This window comes from Zingiber officinale, chromosome 11A (assembly GCF_018446385.1).
Source record: "Zingiber officinale cultivar Zhangliang chromosome 11A, Zo_v1.1, whole genome shotgun sequence".
NCBI lineage: Eukaryota > Viridiplantae > Streptophyta > Magnoliopsida > Zingiberales > Zingiberaceae > Zingiber > Zingiber officinale.
In genome coordinates, this window is record NC_056006.1 from 95,902,899 (window position 1) to 95,914,037 (window position 11,139).

General features: G+C 41.8%; 1 protein-coding gene and 1 long non-coding RNA gene across 2 annotated transcripts; one reads left to right on the forward strand and one right to left on the reverse strand.

Moving 5' to 3' along the window:
* The first annotated feature begins 3,370 nt into the window (after nucleotides 1-3,370).
* On the forward strand, nucleotides 3,371-4,240 carry LOC122031641 (U-box domain-containing protein 4-like). The gene has a single exon (XM_042590731.1). The coding sequence runs from the start codon at nucleotides 3,371-3,373 to the stop codon at nucleotides 4,238-4,240; it is 870 nt and encodes a 289-aa protein (XP_042446665.1).
* A 436-nt stretch (nucleotides 4,241-4,676) lies between these two features.
* LOC122030965 lies at nucleotides 4,677-5,112 on the reverse strand. The gene is made up of 3 exons (XR_006125685.1): nucleotides 5,084-5,112; nucleotides 4,807-4,997; nucleotides 4,677-4,708 (listed from the first exon to the last, which is right to left on the reverse strand). It is a non-coding gene; the product is annotated as an uncharacterized LOC122030965 (long non-coding RNA).
* Nucleotides 5,113-11,139: the final 6,027 nt, after the last annotated feature.

An 11,139-nucleotide genomic window follows, 5' to 3' on the forward strand; every position in this document is an offset into this window, starting at 1 on the left:
TATTAAATATAGATTCACTATTTGAGTGCATATTATATGTTTGATTGCCTTAAACTCATTTACTGAATGTCCGTAATATAATTCATAGCATGAGAGAAATTATGATTTGGATCACAACTAATAATTATCTCTACATGTGTAATTATGAATGGTCCCTTCGGATGAGTCTAGTGGCTAGCGCATGAGGTGTTGCTATCATGAGGTCTGGGGTTCGAATCTCGACAAAGCTGAGGTAAATGTCTCCCTTATGTGCTAGTCACTATTCCAAAGGCTAGTAGCCGCCCGTGATTTACCTCCTCCGTGTTGGCCCTGGGATGGGTTGGCGGGGGCGTTGGGGGGCGAGCGTATTCGTCTTTTGCCATCATGTGTAATTATGAATGTATTGGAATTTCTCTAGTCATTGAATTGATACATTCAGATATCATTAATTCTGTAAGACTAGCACGGGTTATATTCTTTGGTTCGCCAAGCAGCTATTTTCTCACTGGTTGGAGACATTGAGATGTTGAGAGTTAAACGTGGATGTCAGTTATGGTAACTAGTTCATTAGAGTGACTCGCTATAAGACTTTAGATGGTTATCTATATATATAGATATATCTGTAAACCTCTTGCTGCAGCTCGAGTGCAAGTTTCACTTGAGGTATACAAGTCATCTTGGTAATGAAAAATTATACTTTGACATTTTAAGTAAGCACCTCAATGAGGTGTGGATCCCGGATGATTGGGCATAAATCGAAATGCCCGAAGATGTTTAGATAGCTCACAGAGGATTCTTGCGAGGAGACATATACTATATGGCTATTTGTTAGGATTATTACTCAAAGTCTTTGGCCAAAGCATCATATGTTAAGAGTACGAGACTCTTGTACACATGTACAAGTAATTTGAATCCATAGAACGAGGAAGTATTACTTGGGCTACGTGTGATGTAGTCAGTCTAGTAGGGACAAATACATAGATCATGTCCTGAACCAAGTGGGTATAAGACGAGTGAAAGAAATAAGATACGACTCACTGTAGCTATTGAATGGTTTAGAATTAGTTTTAAGATCAACTATGATTTTTCGACTAATTGAGGACCATAATGTATTACTAGGTGTCACCACTACAACAAAAATCCTCATAGACATCGGTTTTCCACCGGTGTCTATTACATTTTCGACCGATGTCTATGAAGCCAATGTAAAAGGTCTGTCATTTTAGACATCGGGTTAAAACCGGTGTAGTATCACTTAACGACACCGGTGTTCGAATCGATTATTAACCGGTGTAGTATCACTTAACGACACCATTTCATCAACGGTGTAAAACCGATGTAATATTATATGTTAATAACACCAGTTTTGGCAGCGGTATATGACCGATGTAATATTAGTTAATAACACCAGTTTTGCAGCAGTGGAAAACCGATGTAATATCATTATTTTTTAACAGCACAAATTTGATTTTCGAAACTGACAGTAACCAAAAAAAAAATACACAAATTACACAAATATTCTTCATTCAACAGTATCCATAAAATACACAAATATTCACAAATTACATAAATAATCTTCTTACAACAGTATCCATAAAATACACAAACATTCTTTTTACATCAAAAGCTAATAGATATCAGAATCAAGGTAGAACATTCTTTTAACAACACATCAAGGTAGAACCGCACTTCAAATGTAATCTAGCATGCATTCAGCACACTCGAACCACACTTCATCAATTTCAACTCTGGAGTACTTGAGATTTGTAAACTGTAAAAACACATAAATAATATATTAGTAAATCAAGACCAAAAATCATAGTTGAAAAAGCAGTAAGAGCACCAGGTAACAAGATGAGTAATTGGAATGCTTAAAAAGAGAAACGTTCATCAATTATCTCAACCACAAATAAATAGAAAGAAGAATCATAGATGTAAGATACTGATATAGTCCAACACCGACACAAATTCAAAGAAGAAATTACTTATCTTTGTAAGCTGAAGCCAAATTTGCATGGGCTTCTGGCATAGTTGGTATGATATTCACAGCACGTATATAATCCTGAATTGCTTCAGTAACTCTACCAATCTCCTTAAATGTGTTCCCTCTATTGACAAGACCATCAGCAGCAGTCTGCGAAGAACTTCATTGTAACAGGCTATCGCTTCTGCATAATTTCCCTGGTGTAATACAAGAGAACTATCAATCTCCAACTAGGGGCAAAAGACAACAAAGAAGATGATAGAAAAATTATATGACTTTCTTCCATTAAATGAGGCAATATGTAGTAACTCTCAAACTAGCAATGAAAAAGGCAGATATAGTACTCTACCTGTTGCTTGTATATAATAGCCAAGTTGTTGAAGGGCGCAGATATCCCTGTTGTAACTGCTAAAGTTGCCTTATAGAATGATGCAGCAACACTCATCATGTTGCTGCATGAAGAGAAGTTTCATTAAGGAACAAAAATAAATTATCCGCACAGTTGTCATCAAACATTTCTAAAGCTTACCAATCCATGTATATGTTGCTAAGGCTTGACAATGCTTGTGGATGGTTAGGTTGTAAAGCAAAGCATGACTTGGGAAAAATTATTAAAATGAAGTTATTCAACAAGGAAAAAAAACTTAAGAGAATAAAAATATCCAAATTAAAAAGTCACCCTATAATGTCCAGCGTCTTTGAGAGCATGTCCGGCGTCTTTGAGAGCATTCCCCTTTTAATGTGCAAGAAAGTCGATCATTAACTAACCTGGCTCACCATCAAGAAGGATACCACATTTTGACATATTAGACCATTATCAACTTACCAGATTATTGTAAGCTTCAATAAAGGTAGAATCACAGTTGATAGCTTGCTTGTAATGCAGAATTGCCATGTCAAGTTGACTTTGTTCATAATAGATGCCAGCAAGGTTTCCTGCGTCCAGATATCCCCAATGCATAGTTGACATAATAAACTCTCTTCAGAGCATAGTTTGCAGCAAAATTATCCACAAAATCAAAAAGGGATTAACAGTCCAGTGGAAAAATAGGAGTTATTGAATCACGTAGCATATTCCAGTGAAAGTATTCTGCAACAGTAATGTTATGAAGAACCTGAAATAAATAGAAAATGATTAAGAGTTCACACAAACAAGAACTACACATAGTAAATAAACTTCTCTTCTTTTGTATGCAAGTCAACAATAAATCATCATGTACTTAAAAAATCTACAATATCCACAGTTAACAACAAATTAACCATGCTTTTTTAGCGCATAACTTGTGGCAGAGAACAATACCACATAGCATCCTACCAAAAACTATTATATGATTCCTCAAGTCAAAGATGTCACAATAGTTCATATTTATACTCTATCAACCTGCATCCACAAGACCTACTAAAACAATGAAGAATGGCAATAAACCATTTGTCTTCCAAAAAAGAAGCAACTCAATCAAGACTTCAAACATCGAGGCCTTGTTCAAACTCCAAACATCGTTAGCAGCTAACCGAATCACAACAATCAAAGCTAACCGAATCACAGCGTTAATGCTAGTAGAACAATTATCAGCTGGTTCGCAGGAAGTGAAGGCTGTCGCAGCCCGTGAACTCCGATTAATGGCAAAAATCGGGAAGGAGAATAGGTCTTTCATTGCAGAGGGTGGAGCAATCCCAGCTCTCTACCGGCTTTTCCGGTCTACAAATCCAGTTGCTCAAGAGAATGCCCTGATTGCAATATTGAACATATCTATTCATGATGAAAACAAGAGAAAGATTATGGAGGAGAATGGTTGTTTGGAATTAATAGTATATGTTCTGAGATATGGGTTAACTACTGAGGCAAGGGAGAATGCAGCTGCTACATTGTTCAGCCTCTCTGCTGTCCATGACTTCAAGAAGATGATTGTGGATGAGCATGGTGCTGTTGCAGCACTAGCTGATTTGCTGATGCAGGGAAGCCCAAGGGGAAAGAAAGATGCAGTGATGGCCTTGTTTAATCTTTCGACCCATCCTGAGAGCTGGTCCCAAATGTTGAATATGGGAGCAGTTTCAGCCCTGGCGGGAGCTTTGAGAGATGAAATTGTTGCTGAGGAGGCTGCTGGAGCTCTGACATTGCTTATGAGGCATCACATTCTAGCGCAGATAATTGCAAGTGAGGATACTGCAATCACAAATCTGGTAGGGTTAATGAAAAGGGGCACCCCTAAGGCAAAGGAGAATGCAATTGCAGCTTTGCAAGAAATGTGCATACATGGAGGATTAAATGTGATATAGAATGTAGCTAAGATGCCAATGTTTAGTGGTTTAATTCAGACCATCTTGCTCTGACATTGTTTACCTGCATCAGTACTAAAAACTGATTCCACAGCACACCTTGTTCTAATAGTACATGATCTGCTCTCCAATTCTTCTCTTATCTACTTATAATAAGCATCAACTTTGAGTCAAAAGTTTACAAAGAATGAGTTCAAACACTCAGGGAGAGGCAATACCTTGTCGACGTAGCACTGTGAACATGACTTGACAGTGAGCCACTGTGGATGGCCGAATAGCTGAAATGTGAATGGAAGCATTAGAGAGATCAGAATAAGGGAGAAGGGAAATGAAGAAACAAGGATGCTAAGTTGAATAAGCTCTAGAAAACAACAAAACTTTTGACAACACAGAAGATACATCACTAAGCATGTAACATGCAACAACAAAAGAACAATCATTCCTAACCATTCCTCCATTTCATCGTACCTGAAACACCACAAGTATCACAAATGAACAATCCACAACAACAAAAGATTTTTTTGTTTGTTTGTTTAGAATTGAGGCATCAATGGTGGTTGCCTCACATGTGGTATCCACGTTCGGAGAGGTTCATGGTTGGAGAAGTGAAGGTCTCTGTGAGCAGCATGCCTGCGCCTGCTGCATTGACATTAGGGTACACGTAGCTTACTTTGTCCCGAGCAGATGCCATGAACAGGAATGCCGCATGGCCAAGTCCAGCAAGCTTGGTCGACAAGATCAAATCATAGTATCAATTCTGTCAACAAATTCGTAAAAAGCTAGTGAGATTTCTGCTGTCATTCCATTTCAAGGATCATGTGTTTTTCCCCCTTTCATTTATACCTTTAACAGACCGATCATGTTGACGTACTTCGCCGGCTCTGGGAAATCTTCGTCGGGGTCATACACATTCGCCCACCTCACATTCTTGTTCACCTCGTACATCTGCTTCCCCCTGGGCAAGGCAACGACATCGATCTGCATGCCGGGGTACCTATCCTTGATGAGCTGGATCACGGGGAAGAAGAGGAGGTTCTCATAGACTCCGTCGAAGATGACGCAGCAGCAGAGGCGCACGTCGCCGCGGACCTTGGAGGCGAGCTCGGCGAGCTCGACGTTGAATCCCATGGGAAACTTGAGGAAGCCGTAGGGGTTGGAGGGGTTGTCGGGAGGGCGAGGGTCCTCCTCCTGCTTTCCGTCGGTGAAGAGGGATCCGTACTCGATGTCGGGGTCCTCTCCACAGTCGAAGGGGTCGAGCCAAGGGTTCTTCTTCTTCTTCGCGGCGGTGGCGACGAATCGGAGCTGTCCTCGCTGAGGAAGAGGATAGGGCATGGGTGTGGATTGGGGAAGGGAATGTGTGGGAGATGGGGAAGGACTACAGAATGAGAAGAAGGTCTCCTCTTCTCACCCAAAGAGAGGAGTTGGAGGAGATGCGGTGTGGTTGGATGGAGAAGGAAGGGGGCGTCGATCTAGGAAGGGGAAGAGGGAGATGAGGTTGAGAGAGATGGTCAAGTTTAGGTTTAGGTTTAGGCTGAGAGAGATGGTCGGAGGAAGGGGCGCGATATAGGTTTAGGTTTGGAGGGAACTTTGTGTAGTATTGTAAATTTTGGCTAGTGGAAAAATTAAAATATTTTATTTTGGTTCATTAACACCGGATTTTAAAAACCACTGTTAAAACTGGTGTCTATTAACGAAAAAAAGGCGCTCATAGACATCGGCTAAAAAACCGATGTCTATGAGCGAAAATCTGCGCTCATAGACACCGATTTTTGGAAAAACCGATGTAAAATACTCAAAGACATCGGTTTTTGTTTAAAACTGTTGTTGTTCCACCGATGTCTATGAGGGTTTTTCTTGTAGTGCACTCATGATCGTTCTATAATTAAGTAGTTAATTATGGACGGCTAAGATAAACCGTGAACCTATTGGGTCACACGCACTAGCGAGTCTCTAAAAAACATAAAAGTTAAAGAATAGAATTCTTAAATCAAGAGATAAATATTTGGTTGGATCATACATAAAATATATATGAAAATATTTGTATAATGGAAGCGCGAATGAGCTACATCTCTTATGGTAGAGTTGAACCATATTTGGTTTAATTATGAATTAGTCATGAACCAACTTGGTTTAGTTGTGAACCAAACCAAGGGGTTAATGAGCTAATTTTTAGTTAAGGGATAATGGGTTAGATTTGGACTTTCTAATCCAACTCATTAAAGAGGATTATATATAGATGTAATTAGGAGAGAATTAAAAATATGTTTCATTATTTGGTTGATTGGGTTTTGGAAATCCAATTCTCTTCTCCCTCTCCTCTCTCTCCTGCCGCCAACAAGAGGGTGCTCCCTCTTGTTTTCGTGACCACCACAAGGGAGAAATCCCTCTTCTTCGCTCGTGGCTAGTAACTTTCAAATGAAAGGCTTATACTCAAGGAATTGTCTTGAGGAGCTCGACGTGAATACGAATAGAGGTGAGGTTCGACAATGTCGCTACGGTTGATGCCCTTCTATCATCCGTAAGGTATACCTAATGTAAATTTACTTTACGTAAAATTTTAATTATGCGATCATGTTTGACATGCTGCATCCTTATATGCGTGTGGTGTGTGTAATGTAATAATTAGGAATTATTTTTGTTTTATTTTCCACTGCGTATGTTTACGAAACGTGTTCTAGCATACACTCGCATTGGCCATATCCTAACACCTCCAACATGACCAAGTTTAGTTTTGAGTCCTCTGTTGATCTCTCTATTGGTAACTTTTGCCTGCTCGTTGCTCTATGGATAAACCACTGAGGTAAAAGCTTCTGTAATGTCATAGCTTGAGCACCATTCTCAAATTTTTCTCCCTTGAAACTACCTCCCATTATCTAAAACGAGCTTATGAGGAATTCTAAATCGACACAAAATGTTCTACCACAAGAATTTGATGACCATTTGCTCGATTATTTTGGATGATGGTTCAACTTCTACCCATTTAGAAAAATAATCTACTGCTACTAAAAGGAATCTTTTCTGGGTGGGTGTCATTGGAAATGCCTCTATAATGTCCATACTCCACTAGCTAAAAAGACATAAAACTATTGAGGTTTTCAATAATTTAATGGGGGTGGTGCAAGATATTCTGATGTTTCTAGCAGAATAGGCAAGTTGTCAGCAATCAGGCGGCATCGGCTTGTAAGGTGGGCCAAAAATACTCTACCGACAATATTTTTCAAGTGAGCAAACGTCCACCTGAATGACTCCCACATGACCCTTGATGAAATTTCTGTAAGATATATTGCACATCCTCAGGACCGACACATTTGAGTAAAGGTTGAGTGAAGGCTGACTTGTAGAGATTATCCCCTATTAAGATGAATCACTCTGCTCTTTTCTTGAATAGCCTGGCTTGCTCCCAATCTTCATGTAAGAAGCCAGGATGAAGAAATGAAACCAATGGTGTAATATGTTGGTGCAGGAAGCACCAGACGATCAAATCTGTGTTTTGATAATGGTAAAGCATTCAAAAGTTAAGATGTCTTGTTATCTAATAAGGTTGATTGAGCTTGCAAGAAAGTCCTAAGATATCTTAGGCAAAGTCCTAGTGGATTCTAGGCAGGTGGAAAACCCTATAAGGAGGTAACCTTAGGTCCTAGGGGTGATAACCCTAGGTGATGAAAAGTCTTAGTTGTGGTTAGGCAGGTGGAAAACCTTAGGGAGAGGTAACCCTAGGTCTTGGGGAAGGTGGTAACCATAGGCAGAAAGTCTTAGTGGGTTGAGCGCTTCGGGCAAAATCCTAGAGTCGGGGACTCTTGGTTGAAATCCTGGTGGTCGCGGACCGGGTGGAAGTCTGGACGGGTCATGGAGTGGATGCCTAGCATGAAGACCGGAAGCCTCGAGCGCTGAGCAAAAGTCTAGTCGGTGTGGAGGACCGGTCTGACAACAGGTAACTTCTCTTGAGAGGAGTAGGTGGACGCGTTCCTCGAAGAGGGAACAGTAGACGTCGTTCGACCTAGAATTTCGTCGAAACTCAAAGTCAGAACCAGATAGTCAGAGGCTGTCAAATCTCATATTATATACATTATTTTATGCCTGGACTAATATTATTTTGCAGAAAATAAGAGGTCGAAAAAAGCTGGTCCGGGTGCCCGGAGCTGGTTCGGGCACCCAGAATTGGTCCAGGTGCTCGGAACTCAAAAGTAATTTGCAAGCTAATGTGGCGCAAATTGATTGGCTGAACCACGTGTTTCAGGCGCTCGGAGGGGTTCCAAGCACCCGGAACAGCCTATTAAAGCAAGTTTCGACCAGGAGCTTCACAACATTCAGAACGACTTCTGCTCTTGTGTGCTGATCAGAAAACACCTTCTCAATGCCCTAACGCTGCTCCGATGACCTAAAACAAGAATCTTCAGATCTGTAGTTGTCGGTATTATTTATTTTACAGTTGTTTTAATATTGTAAGTTCACTCTTGTACTTATTCAGAATTGATAGTGGATTGCCCATCGAAAGTGTAGGAGCAGCGGAGACCGGCAAGAGGGGGGTGAATTGCTGTAAAACAAAAATAAAATTACCCTCCTCGGATTTCAACTCATAAAAGCAATAGTAAAATAATAACAATTAAATCAACAGAAATAAAAAGAGACTCAGCAATTAACCTGGTTACAACCAAGGAGGTTGTTAATCCAGGGCGGTGAAAAAGCGCACTAGAAGAATCTCCTTTGCAGAAGGCGGAGAAGCATTTTACACACTAACGGCTCAGAACTATTGCTAGGAATTAAGTACAAAGTTGAATGTCAAAGTTGTTATGAATTCCTAGCTCCAGGGGCTTTAAATAACCTCTGGAAATCTGATCTCGAGGGTCCAAGGCGCCTCCAATAGGGGTCCAAGGCGCCTCCAAGAGGTGAGTGGATAAAACTTTATCCACGGCTTGAAACGGTCACTTTGACCTGTTGAAGGCGCCTTCAACAGGGTTGAAGGCACCTTCAAGCTGGAGGCGCCTCCAAGCCTACTGGAGGCGCCTCCAAGCTGGCAGCTCATTTTCCAGCCTGGTTTCTTCAGCTTCCGACGCTCCGTTCTTTAGGGTGATTGCGGCCAACCGGAATAGGGCTCACCCGAACCCAATTCCCGGCCTTCTCCTCGAGCAACCTTCCGTCCTAGCTTAACGTCCCTCGAACGCCGTGCATGCTCTTCACTCCCACCGGAGTACTCTTCCGCAGCTCTCACATCCTTCGGACGCACCGAGCCCGTCGCCTCCCTTCCCGTGACGTCCTTCTCGCTAGCAGCGTCTTCCGCTCGACTTCCTGTGTTCCTAAGCTCCTGCACACTCAGACACAGGGATCAAACACAACAGGACCTAACCAACTTGGTTGATCACATCAAAACTACCACGGGGTCCAACAATCTCCCCCTTTTTGATGTGCATCAACCCAAGTTCAAGTTAGGGTAACAAATAGTGTAAAATACGGTACCCAAATAATAGTTAAATAATAAGGTTATTTGACAAATAATCTTATTGGAATTTTTAGGAATTTTTAGGAATTTTCTGGGATTTAAACGGAGTTCGTATGACACGTGTTGAGGGGATGAACCGGTGGGGCTAATTGGAAGCCTATTTGGAACACCATTTAAGTGGGAGTTGATTGAGGAAGTAACCTAAGTTTTAATTGGAAAAGACCTAATTTTAACGTTATTATTTGTGCCCTAGTCTTCATCCACCCGAGCCTCTCCCCTTTCCTTCTCTCTCGCTCGATCCGCCGCACACCTTCACCTTTCTCTCTCGCACTGTCGCCCGACCAAGCCATGCTGCGCCACCCTCCGAAGCCCACAACGGCGTCGGCAGATCGCCGGCCTCGCTCACCCCGCATCGGCAGAGCCTCCCTCTCCCTCTCGCGATTCTCCCTGCCCTATCACCGGCCGCCTGCAAGTTCACTGCCGATGGAGGTCTTCTCCTCCACCGTTCCTCACCTCCGCCACTCGACCTTCCTCTTCCCGATTTCCACTTCGTTGTTGGCACAGATTCATTGCCGCTCTTCGCCGAAGTCACTCCAATCGAAGCCGCTAGCCGCAGCAAGCTCCCTATTCCGCCTTCACTGACCTTGCTGCCCTCTCAGCTGATCATTCGCCGGCCACCGCTTTGGGGAATTCCTCGTCAAGGTTAGGGTGGAGCTTAACCTCGCTGTCATGAGCAGCATCCAGCCCTTGTTTCCTTCCCCAGCCGACGTTGCCTCTTCGAGGGAGGTTAGGACAGCGACACCGATGGCCAGGTGAGAGGCATCGTCACATTTCCCTTTCGCTGATCTCTTGTGTGTTGTTGCCCTTTGGTGGTGCCGAGTGAAATTGGTCTTCATTGTCGCCTAAACGCTTTCTGCCCTGATTGTGAGATGTAGGAACTCTACCTTTATGGGTTGCAGTAGTAGAGAAAGGAAGCCAAATGTTTGACTCGGGTAATAAATCTCTGTTGTTAAACCTAATCTAGTGATGATTAGTTCTTCAATTAATAGGTGATTAGTGGATGTGTTGTTCATTATGCAGGCTTGAGGATTTTTGTAGCCTTGTGCAGACCACTGTAGAGCCACCAGCAGCTAGACCTGAAGGGGTGTCTCAGCTGATCATAATAATGTGCCATCGTAGAGGGAATCCAATGTTTGATTTAGGTAACGAATTACATCTGAACAGATTAATTAGTTGATTAATCTACATCTCGTTGATAACCATGGATTGATTGAGAATTTATAAATCTGGTGATGATAGGGATTTGTTATCAGATGGGGGTGATTAGCAAGTGATCATGATAGATGTGATTTGGATCATTAGGTGTATTAACAAAAAGGTTATATTGATTAATTGGTTATCCATGTTTATGATCGATAGTTGGATTGGTAGCTCATTCTTATTGGTAGGATAATCGATTATA

Excerpts from the sequence above, each read along its gene's own strand:
- LOC122031641 (XM_042590731.1), top strand. The coding sequence starts at position 3,371 with ATGAAGAATGGCAATAAACCATTTGTCTTCCAAAAAAGAAGCAACTCA.